This window comes from Oncorhynchus clarkii, chromosome 5, assembly GCF_045791955.1.
Source record: "Oncorhynchus clarkii lewisi isolate Uvic-CL-2024 chromosome 5, UVic_Ocla_1.0, whole genome shotgun sequence".
NCBI lineage: Eukaryota > Metazoa > Chordata > Actinopteri > Salmoniformes > Salmonidae > Oncorhynchus > Oncorhynchus clarkii.
The window spans coordinates 97,437,853-97,463,456 of NC_092151.1; the positions used below are offsets into that span (position 1 = coordinate 97,437,853).

The 25,604-nt window shown below is 40.7% G+C and overlaps 1 protein-coding gene across 2 annotated transcripts; it reads left to right on the plus strand.

Annotated features, from left to right (window-relative positions):
- The first annotated feature begins 546 nt into the window (after positions 1–546).
- On the plus strand, positions 547–25,438 carry LOC139409598 (phosphatidylinositol specific phospholipase C X domain containing 1). 2 transcript variants are annotated; one of them, XM_071155003.1, is made up of 6 exons: positions 547–892; positions 2,636–2,772; positions 11,774–11,902; positions 12,129–12,284; positions 12,766–12,949; positions 22,113–25,438. In XM_071155003.1, the coding sequence occupies exons 1-6, from the start codon at positions 778–780 to the stop codon at positions 22,388–22,390; spliced, it is 999 nt and encodes a 332-aa protein (XP_071011104.1). In that variant the 5' UTR covers positions 547–777; the 3' UTR covers positions 22,391–25,438. The 2 variants fall into 2 exon arrangements, with proteins under 2 accessions (XP_071011104.1, XP_071011105.1); XM_071155004.1 differs by lacking the exon at positions 12,129–12,284 and having other exon boundaries at positions 565–892; positions 22,113–22,531.
- The last annotated feature ends 166 nt before the right edge of the window (positions 25,439–25,604 follow it).

The window sequence follows — 25,604 nt, forward strand, 5'->3', positions numbered from 1 at the left end:
TCCTACACATTGCGCCAATAAGATTAACCCGCGTGGTGGAAATTGTAACTTGACTCATAGCAAGGATTGCTACAGTATTCTAATTCTTAAGGTAATTTTGTTCTCTTGGGATAGTATTACTGTCTGTGTAAATAACAGATATGACTGATGACATTAACTGAACTTGAGCGTGATTGTATCAGACCAATTTATGGATCCCACATTTTATAGACCTAAATGTATTATGTGTGATAAAAAGGAAGCTACTACAGGAATATTTGTACCCACAATACTGTTGAATGAAAAAGTGAAATTATCAATACTCGCATAAATCAATCCCTATGTGTGTTGATGATTTGAAATGACAATTTTTTCGCAATTTTGTGGGAAATAACTTTTTAGACATTCTCTGGGGTGACAGAGGCGGAGCGACATGAGTACCGACGACCTCTTAGTAACTGATCTAGAGCCAGTTGTTGTTTGGATCAACGCTCATTTTTAAAGCAATGCTAGCGACAGTTGATCCAGAGTCAGTCATAATAAGTAAAGGCATTTTTTTAAACGGTCGAGCGTAAACACAATAGCGAAACCAGGAAATGCAAACTTGGGTGATATTCCCACATTGTTGTTCGCTTTTATAGAGGTGTCACTATTTCGGTTTGAGAGTTTCTGTCTGGAACTGATAGAGGAACCGATGGGAATTATTTGCAATGAAGTGGTGTCATGAGTAGAAACCACTGGGTTTCGACTTGTGCATGTCAGTGGGAACTTCGGGAGACAGAGCACTGACACGAATGAATGTCCACGGAAGTTGCAATGTATTCTGATGAGGATAACCAGAATTATGAGGACTGGATGACAAGTTTGCCAGAGGAGCTGTGGGATGTGCCTCTTTCAAGTCTCGCCATACCAGGTAACTTTATTCAACTGCATGCAGACTGTACATGTTTAAATTAATTCATTAAACGTCCACAATCCTCTCTTCTTCACGTTGACAGGTGGCCAATTGCGATAGGCTCTCTAATCTTCAGTAGCCAAACTAATTTGCCTAAAGAGACATTATTTTCATTCTGTAGCCTAATCATGATTATATAACCATCCCTACAATTTACAATTATATAACCATTCTTACAAGTATATAACCATCATTACAATTACAATTTCTTTACAAAACAAATTACCGAGGTAAAGACAGATTCAGGTTGGATATTGCCTGTAATTTTCCTTAAATCCACCAACAGCAGTTAGGGACCATCAACATAGTGACAAGTCAAATTCTTCCAATTTCAATAGCTCTTTAACCATTACTCCTAAAACGTTCAAAACGGGTTCTAGCTAACCCGATGGGATAGACACACATTGCACGCACTTTTTTTGTCGATTCACATCTCGCACTATTTTAAATTATTTATTTAAATTTTTTAATTTCAATAGCACCTTGGTCATGTGACCTACTGACTTCAAACAAGGTTCAGAATGTCCACTGACTACCCTTCTACATTGCACAGCCTTTAGTTTGTCCATTTTCATCTCACAATTTTACATTCATTTTCTGTTTTTCAATGTTTATAATTTCAATAGCTCCTTGGTCATGTGACCTACTGACGTCAAACAAGGTTCAGAATGCCCACTGACTACCATTCTACATTGCACACCCTTTAGTTTGCCCATTAAACTCACACAATTTTACATTAATTTTGTAAACATTCTAATTTCAATAGCTAGTTGGTCATGTGACCTACTGGACTTAAACAAGGTTCATAATGAGGCTCCGCTTTCACGGTCTGTATTCATACTGAAAATCAAGATCAAGCAAGCTTTTGCCCTTCTGCTCCACGAAAAGTTTCTGTCCTCCCTGAGCTCGCCTTAGGACACCTGCGTTACCGTTTGACAGGTAAGACCCCAGTCAAACTCCCCACCTGCCAGAGGCTGTTCACCTTGGAGACCTGCTGCGGATATGGGTACGGCCCGGCACAAGATTTACACCCTCTCCCCAGGATTTTCAAGGGCCAGCGAGAGCTCACCAGACACCGCCGAAACCGCAAAGCTTTCCAGGGCTTGGGTCCCTCGGGGCGAACCCATTCCAGGGCGCCCTTCACAAAGAAAAGAGAACTCTCCCCGGGGCTCCTGCCAGCTTCTCTGAGATCGGTCGCGTTACCACACTAGAAGCTTTTGCGGCGCCCGTCTCCGGACATTCTGAAAGTAGTTTGAGGTCAGTAGGTCACATGACCAAGGAGCTAATGAGATGAAAATGGACTAACTAAAGGGTGTGCAATGTGTCGGCCCAGTGATTGGACATTCTGAACCTTGTGTGAGATCAATAGGTCACATGACCAAGGAGCTAAATTAAATTCAAATATAAAAAAAGTTTGTTCTTTGTTTACACTCCCTAACTAATTCAACTAGGAATACAAAAGGCTGCTCACATTTCCATGTTTATCAGCTTTTTCAAAGCGAATGAATGTCCAAATTGTGAAAATAAGACCTGTGCAATGTTGTGCACAGTTTCCCCAACATCATGACACTTATTTGGAGTCTGGCTCAAGTGGTTTGAAAGCTATTGAGGTTTGAAAGCGCGAATATCGATCGAATATCCAACCTGAAACTGTCTTTACCTCTGTAAACAAATTACAATCTTTCATTCATCCCTATTTAGGAAGTCATGATGCTATGAGCTACTCCCTGGACATCAACTCTCCTCTGATCCGCTCTGAGTCTGACACCTTTAGACTCCTGGATGGTCTCTTCTACTGCCTCACCAGACCTGCTATCTACAGGTGGTCTACCACGCAGGTACAGGGCCTGCTAATACCTGTTGTAAAAAAAACTGGTTTGCCCGGAGGCTTTGAATAGACGACTAATGGCTAGGTAGGGTGAGCATAGTATGAACGCTATAGCCTCTTCTTGTCGGAGACCAAAATGGACGGTTGTGTTGTGAATAGCGTTAGCTTGAGCAACAATAGTGGAATCGGTGGTTTGCCTTCAAAATAAAAGGCCTACATTAAAACTGATGCAAATGGATAACAATTTTGGAATCATGCAACAACTGGACTCTGGTCCTAATAGAATTTAGGTACAGATTAGAATAACAGGTTGAGTTGGAGTCACAGGAAGTTGAACCGTGTGCCACAGGATAAGCGGGTCAGGTCAAGTGTGAGATATGGGGTTGGTTGAGACAGACAGGTTGTTAGGCAGTAGGTTGCCACAGAGTTGTGGTGGCAGTGTTCTCACTTCCTCTCTCAGCCAAACTTCTCACGCGATGGTGGTTCATCACTTAAAGTATCTATGACACAGCCTGCCTGTCTGTCTTCTCAAGCATAGGATTCCAGTAAACCATGCATACATCATTATGAAGACTAGGATTCCAGTAAACCATGCATATATCATTATGAAGACTAGGATTCCAGTAAACCATGCATACATCATTATGAAGACTAGGATTCCAGTAAACCATGCATACATCATTATGAAGACTAGGATTCCAGTAAACCATGCATACATCATTATGAAGACTAGGATTCCAGTAAACCATGCATACATCATTATGAAGACTAGGATTCCAGTAAACCATGCATACATCATTATGAAGACTAGGATTCCAGTAAACCATGCATACATCATTATGAAGACTAGGATTCCAGTAAACCATACATACATCATTATGAAGACTAGGATTCCAGTAAACCATGCATACATCATTATGAAGACTAGGATTCCAGTAAATCCTGCATATATCATTATGAAGACTAGGATTCCAGTAAATCCTGCATATATCATTATGAAGACTAGGATTCCAGTAAACCATGCATACATCATTATGAAGACTAGGATTCCAGTAAACCATGCATACATCATTATGAAGACTAGGATTCCAGTAAACCATGCATACATCATTATGAAGACTAGGATTCCAGTAAACCATGCATACATCATTATGAAGACTAGGATTCCAGTAAACCATACATACATCATTATGAAGACTAGGATTCCAGTAAACCATGCATACATCATTATGAAGACTAGGATCCCAGTAAACCATGCATACATCATTATGAAGACTAGGATCCCAGTAAACCATGCATACATCATTATGAAGACTAGGATTCCAGTAAACCATACATACATCATTATGAAGACTAGGATTCCAGTAAATCCTGCATATATCATTATGAAGACTAGGATTCCAGTAAACCATGCATACATCATTATATACATATATTTTTTTAGAATATACCTTTATTATTCCCCAAACCCTACCACCCCTCCCCCAATTGGAGTAAACTAATTAACAATGACACTTAGGCTTCTACCTTCAGTTTATACATACTATACACGTTTTACAGACACAATCTATTTTACAATAGTTATATTTTGTTTGTTTTTAGTTCTTCCTCTATTTCTGATGTCCCTCCAGTTAAATTTCTATTTGTAACTGTGCTATTTCACAAAAGTTCTGAACCTATATACATTTGACAGACCCCATATGTTTTACATTGGTTATCTTGTTATTAGTCCCACCCTTCAGCTCCATCCAACCCCTCCCATCTCTCTCTCAACACCATCTAGTCCCACCCTTCAGCTCCATCCAACCCCTCCCATCTCTCTCTCAACACCATCCAGTCCCACCCTTCAGCTCCATTCAACCCCTCCCATCTATCTCTCAACACCATCCATTTTGGATTTCTATTTGCCATACATTTTTCAACTGTGCTGTGATGCTTCACAAAAGTACTGAACCTTTCTATTCTCATAGCTTCTACAGATTGTACATTAAAAATATATATTTTTTGCTAAAATAATTATATTATTGATTGATTGACTATGGCTTTTCAAATCACCCAGTATTGCTGTCTGCAGTGTTATTTCTAGGCAAATGTTGCAATTCTTCAGCCATTCCTGGACCTGTGACCAAAAACGAGCTACATACGGACAATACCAAAATAAATGACTCTGGCTCCTCACAGCAAAATCTGCAGAGCTGGGAAGATTGTATCTCCCATATATATCAAATCAAATTTTATTTGTCACATACACATGGTTAGCAGATGTTAATGCGAGTGTAGCGAAATGCTATATAACATTCTATTGGTTGCAAGAATTTTGTATAGTAATTTAAATTTAAAAATTAGAAGTTTTGATTCAGGTGTTTTGTGTATCAATTCATAAACCATGTGCCATGGAATGGGTACATCGAAAATCTCATCCCAACTATTTTGCAATTTATATGGTACAGCTGTCAGTTTTTTTTTTGTCCTTAAATGAAATTGGTATATGTTTTTATTTTTCACACCCTTCTTTAACCATTTAGTGCAGGGCCGACATGCAAGTTCCTTACTTTTTTCCCCTTCTACTTGCCTCTTCCATTTTTGTGGTAATGCTGCAATTAGTTGGTTGTAATTTTGGGTAGAGCAGACATTTCCATGTCGGTGTTAGCTGCATGTGTGACAACTCCACCAGTCCTATTTGTATCATTCACAAAAATTATACCTTTCTTAAACATTTCTTCAGAAAATTCATTTTTTTAAATCAATTAGTATATTTGAGTTTAACCACAATATTTGTTGTATTATTTGTTCTGTCTTTTCAGGTGGATTAAACTGAAATTGCAACCAGCTTTCTAAGGCTAGTTTAAAAAATAACGATATTTTGGAGATTATTTCCTTTTCAAACAACCGAAAGTGAGCACGTGTAATCTGAATAAAGGGAGAGGTTGTAATCTGAATAAAGGGAGAGGTTGTAATCTGAATAAAGGGAGAGGTTGTAATCTGAATAAAGGGAGAGGTTGTAACCTGAGTAAAGGGAGAGGTTGTAATCTGAGTAAAGGGAGAGGTTGTAATCTGAGTAAAGGGAGAGGTTGTAATCTGAGTAAAGGGAGAGGTTGTAATCTGAGTAAAGGGAGAGGTTGTAATCTGAGTAAAGGGAGAGGTTGTAATCTGAGTAAAGGGAGAGGTTGTAATCTGAGTAAAGGGAGAGGTTGTAATCTGACTAAAGGGAGAGGTTGTAATCTGAGTAAAGGGAGAGGTTGTAATCTGAGTAAAGGGAGAGGTTGTAATCTGAGTAAAGGGAGAGGTTGTAATCTGAATAAAGGGAGAGGTTGTAATCTGAGTAAAGGGAGAGGTTGTAATCTGAGTAAAGGGAGAGGTTGTAATCTGAGTAAAGGGAGAGTTTGTAATCTGAGTAAAGGGAGAGGTTGTAATCTGAATAAAGGGAAAAAGGCTATACTTGAACATAGGATGAGACATTGCTACCAATTTACTAGAGAACCAGTTTGGAGTTATGTATAACTTTTGAATGACTGATGCCTTTAGTGAGAGGTCTAATGCTTTAATATTTAACCATTTCTGCCCTCCGAATTCATATTCATTATATAAATAGGCCCGTTTAATTTAGTCTGGTTTGCCATTCCAAATTAACTTCAATATTTTTAGTTCATATCATTTAAAAAGCAGATCAAAAGGTGTAGGCAAAACCATAAGCAAATAGGTAAACTATGATATGACGAAAGAGTTCATCAGGGTGATTTTTCCACCAATAGACAGGTATTTTCCTTTCCGTGGTAGCAAGATCTTATCTATTTTTGCTAACTTTCTATAAAAAATTGTCCACATCTCCGTCAGACAACGTTAGCTAGTGTTAGCTGCCAAGTTAGTGCAGTGTACTTAGCTAGTTAGATATGTTATGCTAGCTAGTTTAAACATTTGGCATTGGCAATAAGTGAATTAAATTGTTTCTTCGTCATCTTGCTTGGTAGTTACCTAGCTGTGGCCATCTGACATGTATAGGGCTGTGGCCTACAAGCCACTGATGCAGTCCTTTGGAACATCCACATTTTAAAAAGTCTAATAAATCCATGTAATATAGTCTACACCATCACAATAAATCCATGTAATATAGTCTACCTACACCGTCACAATAAATCCATGTAATATAGTCTACCTACACCATCACAATAAATCCATGTAATATAGTCTACACCATCACAATAAATCCATGTAATATAGTCTACACCATCACAATAAATCCATGTAATATAGTCTACACCATCACAATAAATCCATGTAATGTGGTCTACCTACACCGTCACAATAAATCCATGTAATGTAGTCTACCTACACCGTCACAATAAATCCATGTAATGTGGTCTACCTACACCGTCACAATAAATCCATGTAATGTGGTCTACCTACACCGTCACAATAAATCCATGTAATGTGGTCTACCTACACCGTCACAATAAATCCATGTAATGTGGTCTACCTACACCGTCACAATAAATCCATGTAATGTGGTCTACCTACACCGTCACAATAAATCCATGTAATGTGGTCTACCTACACCGTCACAATAAATCCATGTAATGTGGTCTACCTACACCGTCACAATAAATCCATGTAATGTGGTCTACCTACACTGTCACAATAAATCCATGTAATGTGGTCTACCTACACCGTCACAATAAATCCATGTAATGTGGTCTACCTACACCGTCACAATAAATCCATGTAATGTGGTCTACCTACACCGTCACAATAAATCCATGTAATGTGGTCTACCTACACCGTCACAATAAATCCATGTAATGTGGTCTACCTACACCGTCACAATAAATCCATGTAATATAGTCTACCTACACCATCACAATAAATCCATTATTTATTTTAGACAGGTCTAAAGAAACATGATATGAAGAAAATGTAGTTTATTTCAGAAGAACAGAATAGCATACTCTGAGTTGTCCTCATGTTAGGCCCTGATCTGGTTATGCCATATGGCTGTGGGCTACACTTGTTCATTTAGCAGACATGATTTGCTTAGAATTCCTTGGAATTATTTGATATTATTTTATAGTATGAAGAACACAATTGAACAAAGCTGAATAAAATAGAAAGGATATTTTCTCCAAAAGATTTGAGGGAGTGTGCAGCTGTAGCCACTCTGTGTTGAGTGGTTAACAAAGGAACAGGTCCTCCTATAAGCTTCATGTAGAGTTATTAATGTAACTTTAGTTGTTCTACACATGTTGGCCTATAAACGTTTTGATGTTTAATACATTCTAAGGCTGCATGATGAGACTAATGATGATTTGAAAAAAGTCACTTGAAAGGCATGAGCTCTGCTTTGTTTTCTGCGCAGGCTGTACACACTTCATCAGTCTCTCATTCACAATGAGACAAGCACTTGATAATGCCTAGAATTTCACTGCAGCATCCCCTTTGTGTGGTCGTAATGTGCCCTAAAAAAAATCCATGCCGTTTGTCGGCCAGTGGCCGTTGTGCCCTTCTCCCTGAGTGCTGCGCGCTCCATCATGTGATCGGGTCTTTCTCACAGGCTACAAGTGAAGACAGACACATCGGGGATGCAACTGCACGTGTCTTTATCCAATTCCGAGGTGCATATTGAAGATATTGGAAGAACTGTCCACATAGATTACTTTTCGTCAGCCAACAAGATGAGTAGGCCTAACGTACAGCAAAAGCACTAGCCTATGTCAATCTACTATACCCCATAGTATAAAAGTCGACATTCTGTGCGAGAAATAAATAATCAAATCATAATCAAATAAACATAGTCTAGGACAGTTGAGGGATAGATCCCAAATTAATACAACCACTACCATCAAAAAACATGTTTTATGCAATGTGGCTGACGCAACAGATCAGAAGATTTAGCTTAAAATGTTGAACTGTTATGCTACTTCTTCACATTATAAGCGCAATAATGCGCCCATGGTAGTAGGCTATTAGCACCAATTAGCGGAAAACACCATTATCAAAAATGACCACGAATGCAATTATGCATGTAATGCTTTTATTATAAAGGTGGATTTTTATGGTGACAATGATCTTCCCCAAACTGGAACCTCACGCTCTGCGTATGTATGCCAGTTAGGCTCTACACCCCTTGTAAAGCGGATTAATGTGCTTCATTTAAAAAAGTTATTTGGCCTTTAGTTGTAATACAAACCTTATTAAAACATATAGGCCTATGGGCTAGTCTACATGAGGTGTGATACTAACCTTATTAAAACATATAGGCTTATGGGCTAGTCTACATGAGGTGTGATACTAACCTTATTAAAACATAAGGCCTATGGGCTAGACTACATGAGGTGTGATACAAACCTTATTAAAACATATAGGCCTACTGGCTAGGCTACATGAGGTGTGATACAACCCTAATTAAAACATATAGGCCTACTGGCTTGGCTACATGAGGTGTGATACTAACCTTATTAAAACATATAGGCCTACTGGCTAGGCTACATGAGGTGTGATACTAACCTTATTAAAACATATAGGCCTACGGGCTAGGCTACATGAGGTGTGATACTAACCTTATTAAAACATATAGGCCTATGGGCTAGACTACATGGGGTGTGATACTAACCTTATTAAAACATATAGGCCTACGGGCTAGGCTACAAGTTATAGGCTTATGTTGTCACTCATCAGACTATTCTTGATTTAATCTTGTCTTTACATACACTAAATATTATATGTGTGAAATTTGTTTTGATTTAGAATGGACCATTATCATGCACCTGTATTGAAACGGGTAGCGGAAAAAATATAATCTATGCACTTAAATAGCGAAGAGAAGATGCTTTTCCCCGTGGTTTATTTACATGCCAGCCAAGTAGGCTATACTCTTGTTGTAAATATAAGCAATGTGCTTAATATTAGGAAAGTTGAGAAATAAATATAGTAGGCCTAGCCTATAGAAAGCTGGTAGGATCCTCCTCTTTTTAATAGAGGCCATCACTCTGTTTTCTTATGCATAGCCTATAGAAATGTTGAGCAACATGAGCTCATGGGCTCTCATGAAGTGTTTGATTAGATTTTCCATAACATTTGCATTGATGTCAGAGTGATTAGAGGGACAATAAAGTGCTGAGTACCATGCAGTAAGCAAGTTTGGTGGTTACTAATGACCATCAGTAGCATCAGAGCTTGGAAAAGCCTAATTACAGTGACTAAACGGTCATGACTGGCGGTAATACGGTCATGCAACAGCCCTAGGCTTGCATCAACAAAATAACAACATTGGTGCAGATAGCTGGGAATCTAGACCATAAGTAAAAGACACAGATATTGTCAAACAACGTTACTGCCACCTTCTGGTTTGGAGTATTTTAACAAGGCTGTGTGGCTGATGAGGTCTTTGCTGTGTGAACACAAAAGAGATTGACTGCCCACAGGTGCTAAGTACTGTAGTCTGGCGAACGTTTGACAGTCTGACCTTTAACGGCAGAAACATTGCTAGACCGACATAGTCTCCTCTCTTGCTAAATGCACAATTAAAGGGGAATTACACAAAAACATCTAAATATTTTTCCCCCAGACCTAAATAATTGTCTTCTGGTGTGATGTTCAGTGCATTTGGAAAGTATTAAGACCCCTTGACTTCTTCCACATTTTGTTATGTTACAGCCTTATTCTGAAATTGATTCAATTGTTTTTTTCCCTCATCAATCTTCACACAGTACTTCATAATGATAAAGCAAAAACTGTTTTTAGAAATTGTAGCAAATGTATTAAAAATAAACTGAAATATCACATTTACATAAGTATATGTCCGTAAACACGGAATATTAAATATGTCCGTAAACACTGCAGCCAGCTCTGTGGCTAGGGATGCTGGGCCGGCAGCCCTGCGGGGGCTAACGCATCTCCCAGTCCTGCAGCTGAAAAACATCCCCACATCATGATGCTGACACCACTATGCTTCACCGTAGGGATGTTGCCAGGTTTCCTCCGTACGTAACACTTGGCATTCAGGCCAACAAGTTTTTATTAGATCAGAGAATCTTGTTTCTCATGGTCAGAGTCTTTAGGTGCCTTTTGGTAAACTCCAAGCGGGCTGTCATGTGCCTTTTTACTGAGTGGCGGCTTCTGTCTGGCCACTCTACCATTAAGGCCTGATTGGTGGAGTGCTGCAGAGATGGTTGTCCTTCTGGAAGGTTCTCCCATCTCCACAGAGAAACTCTAGAGTTCTGTCAGCGTGACCATCGGGTTCTTGGTCACTTCACTTCCCTGACCAAGGCCCTTCTCCCCCGATTGCTCAATTTGGCCAGGCAGCCAGCTCTAGGAAGAATCTTGGTGGTTCCAAACTTCCAGTTAAGAATGATGGAGCCCACTGTGTTCTTGGGGACCTTCAATGCTGCAGAATATTTTGGTACCCTTCCCCAGATCTGTGCCTCTACACATCCTGTCTCGGAGCTCTACAGACAATTCCTTCGACCTCATGGCTTTGTTTTTGCTCTGACATGCACTGTCAACTGTGGGACCTTTTATTCAGGTGTGTGCCTTCCCAAATCATGTCCAATCTGTTGAATTTACCACAGATGGACTCCAATCAAGTTGTAGAAACATCTCAAGGATGATCAATGGAAACAGGATGCACCTGAGCTCAATATTGAGTCTCATAGAAAAGAGTCTGAATACTTATGTAAATTTTGTTTTTTTAATACACATTTACTTCAATTTCTTAACCTTTTTCACTTTGTCATTATGGGGTATTGTGTGTAGATTGCTGAAGAAGAAAAAATGTAATCTATTTTAGAATAAGGCTGTAATGTAACAAAATGTGGAAAAAGTCGAGGGGTCTGAAAACTTTCCTGAAAGCATTGACGTGGACCCTGAAAACCAATTTTCAGTGTTTCTATATCAATAATTGTAATATTGAGAGTAAAAAACAGAAACAAATCATAAACAAATAAAAATAAAACCGAGAACTGAATTCAGGAAAGTTATTTATTTAAATAATGTTTTGTTTGTTTTTGCCCTTCAAACAGGAAAAAGGTATTGTGGAGCAGCTATCAGAGGGGATTCGATACTTCGACCTCCGAATCGCCCACAAACCGTACGACCCGTCCAACGAACTGTATTTTACACACGTCATTTACACTCATCTGACAGTGGTGGTGAGTAGAAGGAATACTATGCCTAACTATTAATTATTTTTTTTACTACATCGTCAGTTGTTACAAAGAGCTTTATAGTTACCCAGCCTAAGCCCCAAAGACCAAGTAGAAACAGGAGAGAGAGAGAGAGAGCACAATGGCCAAGAAGAGCTCTCTAAAAAGAATACGCAATATTGGGAGGATCATTTCTCATATATTTAATATTTCCTGACTGGTGGCTGTACAGGAAACTCTGAGGGCCGTAGCCTCGTGGTTGGAGTCTCACTCCAGGGAGGTTGTTATCCTAGCATGCAGTCACTTTGAAGGACTCAACGACAAACTACATGAACATTTAATTTTCTCACTGAAGAAAATCTTTGGGTCTAAACTCTGTCCTCGCAAGGTAAGCTTTGTTATTTCTATAACTGTAGTCAATGTCAATAGCTGAAAAGATTGATACATATACAAAAAAAATTCTAAGCATTACCAGTAGGTCTCTATCGAATTGGATTGCTTTACTGAAAATACTGTATTTCTTCAGTAAATGAAATGAGATGTTTATTTAATGTTCAGCATGAGAGAAGGCTTCACTAGCTGCCCAATACTACCTACACAAATCACTAGCTGCTCAATGCTACCTACACAAATCACTAGCTGCCCAATGCTACCTACACAAATCACCAGCTGCCCAATGCTACCTACACAAATCACTAGCTGCCCAATGCTACCTACACAAATCACTAGCTGCCCAATGCTACCTACACAAATCACTAGGATGCTTTCCTTTCTCTGCCCAGGGCTGAAGTAGTGCACTATACAGGGAATTGGGTGCCATATGGACAGCCGATAACAGAGGCTACTTGTTCTTCTGTCTTTCCCTCCAGGAGACAGTGGTGACCCTGCGTGGTCTGTGGGCATTGGGTTACCAGGTACTGCTGTCGTATGATGACCAGTCAGCAGCACGACACCAGGCTCTGTGGCCAGGTATACCGTACTGGTGGGCCAACCAATACACGGCCAGCGGGGTGGTCAGCTATCTGGACTGGCAGAAAGACATGGGACGCCCAGGTATGTGAAAAGCCCTAGACTAAAAGTAATAAAGGACTTTGAGGTTCAGACATGTTACAGTGCCTAGTCTAAACACCCCTTGCACAGTCTTCACATTTTGCCGTCTTCTAATTTAATAATTTTTTGGGATTAAATTATATATTTTTCCTACAGATCTACACAACCTACTCCACATTTCTGATTTGAACATTTTTCAAATTAATCAAAAATGAAGATGTCTTAATTGTGTAGGGTTAGGGTATGTCTTCACACCCCAAGTGATAATACTTGGTGGAAGAGCCTTTAGCAGCCATTACAGCTGTGAACCTGGTTTGAATAAGCTTCAACCAACTTCGCACAACTCAAGTTTTGTGGTGTCAGCTTCATGTTATGGGTATTTATTGTGGTTTCAGCTTCATGTTATGGGTATTTATTGTGGTGTCAGCTTCATGTTATGGGTATTTATTGTGGTGTCAGCTTCATGTTATGGGTATTTATTGTGGTGTCAGCATCATGTTATGGGTATTTATTGTGGTTTCAGCATCGTGTTATGGGTATTTATTGTGGTGTCAGCTTCATGTTATGGGTATTTGTGGTGTCAGCTTCATGTTATGGGTATTTATTGTGGTGTCCGCTTCATGTTATGGGTATTTATTGTGGTGTCAGCTTCATGTTATGGGTATTTGTGGTGTCAGCTTCATGTTATGGGTATTTATTGTGGTGTCCGCTTCATGTTATGGGTATTTATTGTGGTGTCCGCTTCATGTTATGGGTATTTATTGTGGTGTCAGCTTCATGTTATGGGTATTTATTGTGGTGTCAGCTTCATGTTATGGGTATTTATTGTGGTGTCAGCTTCATGTTATGGGTATTTATTGTGGTTTCAGCTTCATGTTATGGGTATTTATTGTGGTGTCAGCATCACGTTATGGGTATTTATTGTGGTGTCAGCATCGTGTTATGGGTATTTATTGTGGTGTCAGCTTCATGTTATGGGTATTTATTGTGGTGTCCGCTTCATGTTATGGGTATTTATTGTGGGGGCAGCATCATGTTGTGGGTATTTATTGTGGTGGCAGCTTCATGTTATGGGTATTTATTGTGGTGTCAGCTTCATGTTATGGGTATTTATTGTGGTGTCAGCTTCATGTTATGGGTATTTATTGTGGCGTCAGCATCACGTTATGGGTATTTATTGTGGTGTCAGCTTCACGTTATGGGTATTTATTGTGGTGGCAGCATCACGTTATGGGTATTTATTGTGGTGGCAGCATCACGTTATGGGTATTTATTGTGGTGTCAGCTTCATGTTATGGGTATTTATTGTGGTGGCAGCATCATGTTATGGGTATTTACTGTGGTGGCAGCATCATGTTATGGGTATTTATTGCGTTGGCAGCATCATGTTATGGGTATTTATTGTTGTTTCAGCTTCATGCTATGGGTATTTATTGTGGTGGCAGCATCATGTTATGGGTATGCTTTTCACTGACGGGGACTGGGGAGTTTGTCACGATTAGAATAAATATAGAAGGAGCAAAGCCCAGGTAAAAACCTAAATGAAAACCCACCGTAGTCTTCTGTAAACCTAACCCTCCAATAGTGTTGTATTTTTCAGTGGGACAATTACAAAAAAATGTATGACAGACACCAGAATGGATTTTCAAGATGTGTTTCTGAATGATTTGAATATTGCTGTCCACCAATAACTCCTGACCAAATTTACTGAGAAAAAAAACAATGGATGTACAATATGTTGCCCTAAGAGTTATTGGTAGAATCTTATTTAAAATGATTAACATCTGTAATGGTTGACAAAGACGCTTCCATCAATCTTCGCTCTGGGGTGGGAAGACATACGCAAACAACATATCTTCATTCATTTTTTTAGGTTGTGTAGATCAGTATGATTTTATTTTACATTTAGGGCTGTATTCAATCAGATATGCTTTAGCTGACATTTGCATAGCAAATAGAGTACGGGCACTTCCATAGAGCACAAACCCATATGTTAGAACTGGTTATCACACTTTGAGGTTAGAAAAACACCTACCATGTGTCATGACTGTCCACGAGAATCCAAATAGGTCAGATCAGGTTTGCAATGAATAACTTCAATCAGACCCCCTCTCACCCGTAGAGGGGGAAGGAAAGAACTAGTTGGGATTAACAACCACATACTGTTGTAAATCAGGGGAGAAGATCCAGGCCTGTACTATCCAAATTCACCAAAGGAATGTGCTTTGTCTCAACAGACCTTTTTCCTGCTGAAACTCTTAACACGCTCAAAAGCAAATAGTGGAACATCTGTAACGTAGAACGGGGGGGAATGGTCAGAGGCAATCTATAGAACACTAATGTCCTTTTTGTTTGTAATTTTTTGTTTTTGTTAAGAGAGGGATGTGATTTGAGAAGTTTTAAGAGAATTGTTTTCCAGAACTTTGCACAATGACTAATCACCGCCCTGAGTGAGGTCAGGGAGCGTGTCGGCCTGCCGGAACCGCCCCTTTCGAGCAAAAGGTATAAATGATGGGTTTAGAAAAAAACACATTGGACCAGAAAATGGAAAATCGACTCTGTAGTTCTGTTCAGTACTACACGACAAGTCACCAGATACCGGACAACAACAAAGAAGGACAACAGTTGTTGGAACTATTTTGGATAATCGGAACCTTACAAGCGTGCCGCGAAAAGGCCCAAATCCCTTTCTAAGGCTGCCCCGTTCACCGTGAGATCTCCGGCGAAACCAGGCATTTCACGTAAATACATACATGATTTCTTGCTCAAAGCGGGCGGTGGTTCATGTGCAAAGTATATGGTTAATGTAGGGTAGAGTAGTTTCTGAATGTGGCAATGTTAAGTGTCTCTGTCCCCCTCTCTCCATCTCTTCTTTAACAAGCATCCATGTTGTCATTCCGCTAGGGACCCTTTTTCAGCGTATTATGTCTCCAGTCAATATCGGTGTAGTATGTGTGTTTATCCTGTGTTCCCATTTAATTAGCTAGTAAATAATAATTCAACCAATTTCTGTAGTACTGAATAAAGTAAGGCTCGGGTTTTTGCAGATGCAATGTTACGACTGTTCAGAATGGTAATATGATACGAGGTTATGATTAAATTGACTGTTTATAGATGTGATAGGTAAATTCGGGAGATGGTAACTCTTTAAAGAACCGCTCTCGTGGTGCCCCAGATCCTAATGAGTTCATTGTTACATGATGAATTTAACAATTAAACATATTTTAGTTAATTAGATAAATATCAGTCCTCAGATTAATGTTAAAGTCAAGTAACCAGATGAAACGTACATTAACTATTGCTTGATTTCAGAGGCACAACTCTCAGCATGACCTATGAGCAGATCAAGATGGCGCCAATAGAGGTGCCAGCTTCGCTTCAAGTCCTTAGGAAACTGTGCAGGATTTGCAGTACACGAGCGAGAAACGCACTTGACCACTGCTACTCTAACTTCCGTGCTGCATATAAGGCCCTCCTTTTGGCAAATCTGACCATGACTCCATCTTGTTGCTCCCCTCCTGTTGCATAAACTAAAACAGGAAGCGCCCATGCTTAGGTCTATCCAAAGCTGGTGTGACCAATCAGATTCCACGCTTCAAGGTTGCTTTCGATCACGTGGACTGGGATATGTTCCGGGTAGCCTCAGGCAATAACATTGACGTATACACTAACTCGTGAGCGAGTTTATAAGGAAGTGTATAGGAGATGTTGTACCCACTGTGACTATTAAAACCTTCCCGAACCAGAAACCGTGGATTGATGGCAGCATTCACGCAAAACCGAAAGCACGTACCACCGCATTTAATCATGGCAAGGCAACTGGAAACATGACCGAATACAAACAGTGTAGTTATTCCCTCCTCAAGGCAATCAAACAAGCAAAGTGTCATTATAGACACAAAGTGGAGTCGCAATACAACGTCTCAGAAACAAGATGTATGTGGCAGGGTCTACAGACAATCACGGATTACAAAAAGAAAACCAGCTCCATCGCGGACATTGAAGTCTTGCTCCCAGACAAATTAAACTTCTTTGCGCGCTTAAGGACAAAACAGTGCCACCAACACGGCCCGCTACCAAAGACTGTGGGCTCTCCTTCTCCGTGGGCGACGTGAGTAAGACATTTAAGCGTGTTAACCTTCGCAAGACTGATGGCCCAGACGACATCCCTAGCCGCGTCCTCAGAGCATGCGCAGACCAGATGGCTGGTGTGTTTACGGACATATTCAATCAATCCCTATCCCAGTCTGCTGTCCCCACATGCTTCAAGATGGCCACCATTGTTCCTCTACCCAAGAAAGCAAAGGTAACTGAACGAAATGACTATTGCCCCGTAGCACTCACTTCTGACATCATGAAGTGCTTTGAGAGAGATGTTAAGGATCATATCATCTCCACCCTACCAGATATCCTAGACCCAATTCCATTTGCTGGTGGCCCCAATCGCCATCACACTGCACAATCCCATCTGGACAAGAGAAATACCTATGTGATAATGCTGTTCATTGACTACAGCTTAGCATTCAACACCATCGTACCCTTCAAACTCATCATTAAGCTTCAGACCCTGTGTCTCGACCCCGCCCTGTGCAACTGGGTCCTGGACTTCCTGATGGGCCGCCCCCCAGGTGGTGAAGGTAGGAAACAACATCTCCACTCCTCTGATCCTCAACACTGGGGCCCCACAAGGGTGTGTTCTCAGACCTCTCCTGTACTCCCTGTTCACTCATGACTGCGTGGCCATGCACGCCTCCAACTCAATTCAAGTTTGCAGACGACACTACAGTGGTAGGCTTGATTACCAACAATGACGAGACAGCCTACAGGGAGGAGGTGAGGGCCCTCCGAGTATGGTGCCAGGAAAATAACCTCTCATTCAAAGTCAGCGAAACAAAAGAGATGATTGTGGACTCTCCCCCCCCCTCCCCCATCCACATCGACGGGACAGCAGTGGAGAAGGTGGAAAGTTTTAAGTTCCTCGGTGTACACATCACTGACAAACTGAAATGGTCCACGCACACAGTGTGGTGAAGAAGGCGCAACAGTGCCTCTTCAACCTCAGGAGGCTGAAAAAATTTGGCTTGTCACCGAAAACCTTCAGTAACTTTTACAAGTGTACAATTGAGAGCATCCTGTCGGGCTGTATCACTGCCACTGGTGCGGTCTGCACAACGCATCACCGGGGCAAACTACATGCCCTCCAGGACACCTACAGCACCCAATGTCACAGGAAGGCCATAAAGATCATCAAGGACAATAATCACCTGAGCCACTGCCTGTTCACCCCGCTTCCATCCAGAAGGTGAGGTCAGTACAGGTGCATCACAGCTGGGACAGAGAGATTGAAAAACAGCTTCTATCTCAAGGCCATCAGATTGTTAAACAGCCAACACTAGCACAGAGAGGCGGCTGCCTACCTACAGACTTGAAATAATTGGCCACTTTAATAAATGGAACACTAGGCACTGTAATAATGCCACATTAAGAATGTTTACATAGCTCACATTACTCATGTCATATGTATATACTGTATCCTTCACTATCTATTGCATCTTAGCTGCTCTGTCACTGCTCGTCCATATATTTTATACTTCTCATCCCATTCCTTTACTAGATTGTGTGTATTAGGGTTTATGGTGGAATTTGGAAGATATTAGGTTTTGTTGTGAATTTTTTAGATATTAGGTTTTGTTGTGAATTTGTTAGATATTACCTGTTAGATACTGCTGCACTGTAAGATCTAGAAGTATTTCACTACACTCACATCTGCTTGCCATGTGTATGTGACCAGTAACATCTGCTTGCCATGTGTATGTGACCAATAACATCGGCTTGCCATGTGTATGTGACCAATAACATCTGCTTGCTATGTGTATGTGACCAATAACATCTGCTTGCTATGTGTATGTGACCAATAACATCTGCTAGCCATGTGTATGTGACCAATAACATCTGCTAGCCATGTGTATGTGACCAATAACATCGGCTAGCCATGTGTATGTGACCAATAACATCGGCTAGCCATGTGTATGTGACCAATAACATCGGCTAGCCATGTGTATGTGACCAATAACATCGGCTAGCCATGTGTATGTGACCAATAACATCGGCTAGCCATGTGTATGTGACCAATAACATCGGCTAGCCATGAGATTGTGACCAATAACATCGGCTAGCCATGAGATTGTGACCAATAACATCGGCTAGCCATGTGTATGTGACCAATAACATTTGATTTGACCTCTGATTGTTCTGCAGTTGAGGTGTAACCAGTGATGTAGTGGTAAAAACAGTTGAGGTGTAACCAATGATGTAGTGGTAAAAACAGTTGAGGTGTAACCAGTTTTTTTGAATTTTATTTAACCTTTTTTTTAACCAAGAAAAGCCCATTGAAACCCAGAGTCTCTTTTTCAAGGGAGACCTGGCCAAGAAGGCAGCAACAATCAATACATTACAGAATTAAAACATACATCATACGGCCCAAAAAAAAAGCATTTTACACTCCTCTGTAACAGAGTCTCTATTTTACATTAATTCAGTGGCACTAACACATCCAGATGAAACATGGATTGTAGACTATTCCATGCCTCTGGTGCACAAGACAAGAAGGCAGTCTTGCCTAATACTGTGAATGTCCTGGGGACGGGGTAACTGCTGGTGGTGAAGGAGACCAGACTACAGAGGGAGTTTACCCAAAAGGGCTTTGTAGACACATGTAGCTTTCTGCGCATATCAAGTGAGGTCCAATCTACCATTTGGTACAATGTGCAATGGTGGGTGAGTGACTTGGCATTTGTAATAAAGTGCAAGGATGCATGATGAACAGAGTCCAGCATCTGTCAGACAGAGGAGGCTGATGATAAACAGAGTCCAGTCTCTGTTAGACAGAGGAGGCTGCATGATAAACAGAGTCCAGTCTCTGTCAGACAGAGGAGTCTGCATGATAAACAGAGTCCAGACTCTGTAAGACAGAGGAGGCTGATGATAAACAGAGTCCAGTCTCTGTTAGACAGAGGAGGCTGCATGATCAACAGAGTCCAGTCTCTGTAAGACAGAGGAGGCTGATGATAAACAGAGTCCAGTCTCTGTCAGACAGAGGAGGCTACATGATAAACAGAGTCCAGTCTCTGTAAGACAGAGGAGGCTGATGATAAACAGAGTCCAGTCTCTGTCAGACAGAGGAGGCTGCATCATAAACAGAGTCCAGTCTATGTAAGACAGAGGAGGCTACATGATAAACAGTGTCCAGTCTCTGTAAGACAGAGGAGGCTGATGATAAACAGAGGAGGCTGCATGGTAAACAGATTCCAGTCTCTGTAAGACAGAGGAGGCTGATGATAAACAGAGTTCAATTCAAACTTCATAAGATTATCCATGTAAACTTTTAAAGGACAACTTCGCATCCAACCATATACCTCGATATTTGTAGGATGACACGTTTTCAATGGATAAGCCACCAGATGTGACAATGCAAACCTTCTCTGGCAGAGTTCTAGCTCTGGTAAAGGTCATATTTATTTTTTCTACATTCAAGACTGGTTTGAGACCATAAAGGGAGGCCTGCAGTGACTGAAAAGCAGTCTGGAGCTCTTCAACAGCCTGAACCAGAGAAGGAGCACAATATATGACTGGAGCATCTGTATGTCGTGTCTTTGGCATCATTCAACTGAAGACTTATTTTTATCAAATAAATTCTCTGTAATTATTATTACGTGATTAAACTAACTTAATCATGTAAATGTAATTAACTAGGAAGTCGGGGCACCAAGGAAAATATTCAGATCAAAGTTATAATTTTCCTAATATAACTTTCAGATATTTTAATATCTGATCAATTAGTCTTCTCTTCTAGTGGAGCAGGTTGAGAGTTTCATGTTCCTTGGTGTCCACATCACCAACAAACTAACATGGTCCAAGCACACCATGACAGTCGTGAAGCGGGCACGACAACACCTGTCCCCCCTCAGGAGCCAGAGTACTGGGTCCTCAGATCCACAAAAAGTTCTACAGCTGCACCATCGAGAGAATCCTGACCGGTTGCATCACTGCCTGGTATGGCAACTGCTCAGCCTCCGACCGCAAGGCACTACAGAGGGTAGTGCGTACGGCCCAGTACATTACTGGGGCTAAGATTACTGCCATCCAGGACCTCTATTCCAGGCGGTGTCAGAGGAAGGCCCTAGAAATGGTCAGACTCCAGCCACCCTAGTCAAAGACTGTTCTCTCTGCTACCGCACGGCAAGCTGTACCAGTACCCCCTGTATAGAGCCTCCACATTGACTCTGTACCGTAACACCCAGTCTATACTGCGACCTGTACGCTCTCGTTGGTTGGCCCTCGCTTCATACTCGTCGCCAAACCCACTGGCTACGGGTTATCTACAAGTCTCTGCTAGGTAAAGTCCCCCCTTATCTCAGCTCACTGGTCACCATAGCAGCACCCACTCGTAGCACGCGCTCCAGCAGGTATATCTCACTGGTCACCCCAAAAGCCAATTCCTTTTTTTTTCTTTTTTCTTAAAACTGCATTGTTGTAAGGCGTGTGTGACAAATACGATTTGATTATACCTAAAGCGGACATTGCCATTGGCTGCACAGAGTTTCGTGGAGAGAAATTCCATGTAGCCTTGTTGACAAGTTAGAACACTGGAATGGGAGATGTAATCTACACCTCGATTAGGATTCTAGAAATCCGTATTTAAATAATTTTTTACATATGAGCCTAATTATTTGTATATAGCGTACACTTCCTCCTTTTGAACTTCTAAGGAGAGTAGGACGGTGTGGCTTCGTGATCAAGGTGTGTCTGCTACCGTCGGTTAATGCTTGATCTGATTCAATCTAGGCCTTACGACTGTGCAAGGGGTGTGTAGACTTTCACATGACACTGTATGTTATTACTCTTCAGATAGCAACATATCAAGAGGACCATGACAATGTCTAGTGATACTGTTGTGAACTGCCTCTGTAAAAAGGGCTTTATAAAATCCATTTGATGTGAAGGCAGTGTGTTCAGAGATGTCCTGTATGGCTCAATCTGTGTCGCTGGTGTGTTCTCCACTAACACAACATTAATCTTTACATTTCAATCACGCTGTAATGCTGAACTTCCGCGATACGGATTGAATAGAGCCCTTAAACTTTAATCCACGTTTTGTTTTGTTCAGATGGTTTCTTTGTGTCTGGTCTGAACCTGACGGCTGACCGCTCCTACATCGCGCTGCACCCCCGTCAGTCCCTGCAGACCCTAACTCTGGCTAACTGGAAGGAGCTGAGGCCGTGGCTGGAGGAACAGGTCCCTGGACCACACCCTAACAACCTCAACATCATAGCAGGAGACTTTATAGGACCTGTCCCCTTCTGTCCTCTGGTCATCAACCTCAATAGAAAACTGTTACGGCAGCAGAGGATGGATGAGAGGACTCTTAGAGGAGAGGATAGATGAGAGGAATCTTAGAGGAGAGGATAGATGAGAGGACTCTTAGAGGAGAGGATAGATGAGAGGAATCTTAGAGGAGAGGATAGATGAGAGGAATCTTAGAGGAGAGGATGGATCAGAGGACTCTTAGAGGAGAGGATGGATGAGAGGAATCTTAGAGGAGAGGATGGATGAGAGGACTCTTAGAGGAGAGGATAGATGAGAGGAATCTTAGAGGAGAGGATAGATGAGAGGAATCTTAGAGGAGAGGATGGATCAGAGGACTCTTAGAGGAGAGGATAGATGAGAGGAATCTTAGAGGAGATGATAGATGAGAGGAATCTTAGAGGAGAGGATGGATCAGAGGACTCTTAGAGGAGAGGATGGATGAGAGGAATCTTAGAGGAGAGGATGGATGAGAGGAATCTTAGAGGAGAGGATGGATGAGAGGACTCTTAGAGGAGAGGATAGAGGAGAGGAGTCTTAGAGGAGAGGATAGATGAGAGGAGTCTTAGAGGAGAGGATAGATGAGAGGAATCTTAAAGGAGAGGATAGATGAGAGGAGTCTTAGAGGAGAGGAGGACTGACCGACCTACAGATGAGAAATAAAATACCTGGTTTAGGGAGTAATTCCATCAAAAGTAAGTAATTCAAAGAGAACAGAAAACTGCTACATCAGCAAAGTTATGACCGAGGACAACCAGCCATTATTTAGTTTCACTGGGAATCATACAGACCACAGAAAGTCATTCCAATAGAAGCCTTAGATACTTCAGAAATGGTTCACACCCCTTGACTTTTTACACATTTTGTTGCAGCCTGAATTTAAAATGGATTACATTGAGATTTTGTGTCACTGGCCTACACATAATTCCACTTTGACATGATGTGGTATTATGTTTTTAGAAATTAATTAAAAATGAAAAGCTGAAATGTCTTAAGTCTATAAGTATTCAACCCTTTTGTTATGTCAGGAGTAAAATGTGCTTAACAAGTCACACAATTAGTGTCATGGACTCACTCTGTGTGCAATAATAGTTTAACATGATTTCTGAATGACTACCTCATCTCTGTACCCCACAGATACAATTATCTGTAAGGTCCCTCAGTCGAGCAGTGAATTTCACACAGATTCAACCACAAAGACCAGGGCGGTTTTACAATGCCTTGCAAAGAAAAGCACCTATTGGTAGATGGTTAAAAAAAAAGCAGACATTGAATATCCCTTTGATCATGGTGAAGTTATTAGTTACACTTTGGATGGTGTATCAATAAGCCCAGTCACTACAAAGATACAGGCGTCCTTCCTAACTCAGTTGCCGGAGAGAAAGGAAACCGCTCAAGGATTTCACCATGAGGCCAATGGTAACTTTAAAACAGTTACAGAGTTTAATGGCTGTGATAGGAGAAAACTGAGGATGGATCAACAGCATCGTAGTTACTCCACAATACTAACCTAAATGACAGAGTGAAAAGAAGGAAACCTTTACAGAATAAACTATATTCCAAAACATGCATCCAGTTTGAAAGAAGGCACTAAAGTAAAACTGCAAAAAAAATTGGCAAAGAAATTATCTTTATGTCCTGACTACAAGGTGTTATATTTTGGGCCAATCCAACACATCACTGAGTACGACTCTTCATATTGTCAAGCATGGTGGTGGCTGCATCATGTTATTGGTGTGCTTACCATCGGCAAGGACTAGGGAGTTTTTTATGATGAAAAGAAACGGGAATAGAGCTAAGCACAGGCAAAATCCTAGAGGAAAACCTGGTTCAGTCTGCTTTCCAACAGACACTGGGAGATTTAATTCACATTTCATCAGAATAACCTAAAACACAAGGCCAAATATAGACTGGAGTTGATTACCAAGACAACATTGCATGTTCCTGAGTGGCCCAGTTACAGTTTGGACTTAAATCAGCTGGAAAATCTACGGCAAGACTGAAATGGCTGTCTAGCAATGATCAACAACCAACTTGACAGAGCTTGAAGAATTTAAAATAATAATAATGTGCAAATATTGTACAACCCAGGTATGCAAAGCTCTTAGAGACTAACCCAGAAAGACTCACAGCTGTAATCGCCGCCAAAGGTGATTCTAACATGTATTCAGGGGTGTGAAAACATATGTAAATTAGATATTTCTGTATTTCATTTTCAATACATTTGCAAAAAAACATGTTTTCAGTTTGTCATTCTGGGGTATTGTGTGTAGATGGGTAAAAACAACATGTTTTCAGTTTGTCATTCTGGGGTATTGTGTGTAGATGGGTAAAACCAACATGTTTTCAGTTTGTCATTCTGGGGTATTGTGTGTAGATGGGTAAAAACAACATGTTTTCAGTTTGTCATTCTGGGTTATTGTGTGTAGATGAGTAAAAACAACATGTTTTCAGATTGTCATTCTGGGGTATTGTGTGTAGATGGGTAAAAACAACATGTTTTCAGTTTGTCATTCTGGGGTATTGTGTGTAGATGGGTAAAACCAACATGTTTTCAGTTTGTCATTCTGGGGTATTGTGTGTAGATGGGTAAAAACAATTAATAACTGTTTTATTCAGGCTGCAACAACATGTGGAGTAAGGCGAGGGGTATGAATTCTCCCTGAAGCCCTTTCCCCTTTCAATGCTACGGGTTTTTCAACAGAAAAACTGTTACATGAATCTTACAGTACAGGTCAATATTTTGTTTTAGAGGGTCATTAAAGCCCACAAAAAGTCATTCCAATAGAACCACTAAATAGGCTACCTCTTATTCAGACATCCGTTTTTCCCTTTTCTATGCAATGGATTTTCAAATATGTACAGGAATATTCTACTTTTTTTACAGTGACGATATATTCAATTTAAGAGATCACATGCATTGTTTCTCCACTGAAACAAGCAGATCCAGCCCAGGTGAGATGTGAAACATGATAGACAGTTAATAATGAATCAATATACTGTCATACCATGTCACTTTCCTGTTAACATATTTACATTTAAATACATTTTATCATTCATACAACAAGAGTAGTTTGGTTTTCTGGTGAAACAGCTTTTTGTGTGTTCCCTAATAAAAGGATGTTATAACAGGAACTCTCGGTAACAGTGATTATTGGTATAGGCTTCAGCATGCTTCAGTTCGGCCAAACTCGCCTAACTGAACCAAACAAGTGTGCTCCATACTCCCTTAAAAGACCCTTGCTTGAAAAACAAGAAAAAAAATTGTCTATACTGGTAGTACCGTTTGTCCATT

Coding starts and splice junctions, on each gene's coding strand:
- LOC139409598 (XM_071155003.1), top strand. CDS start 778: ATGTCCACGGAAGTTGCAATGTATTCTGATGAGGATAACCAGAATTAT. Junction 11,903..12,128: donor ACACTCATCTGACAGTGGTG/GTGAGTAGAAGG, acceptor GTGGCTGTACAG/GAAACTCTGAGGGCCGTAGC. Junction 12,950..22,112: donor GAAAGACATGGGACGCCCAG/GTATGTGAAAAG, acceptor TGTTTTGTTCAG/ATGGTTTCTTTGTGTCTGGT.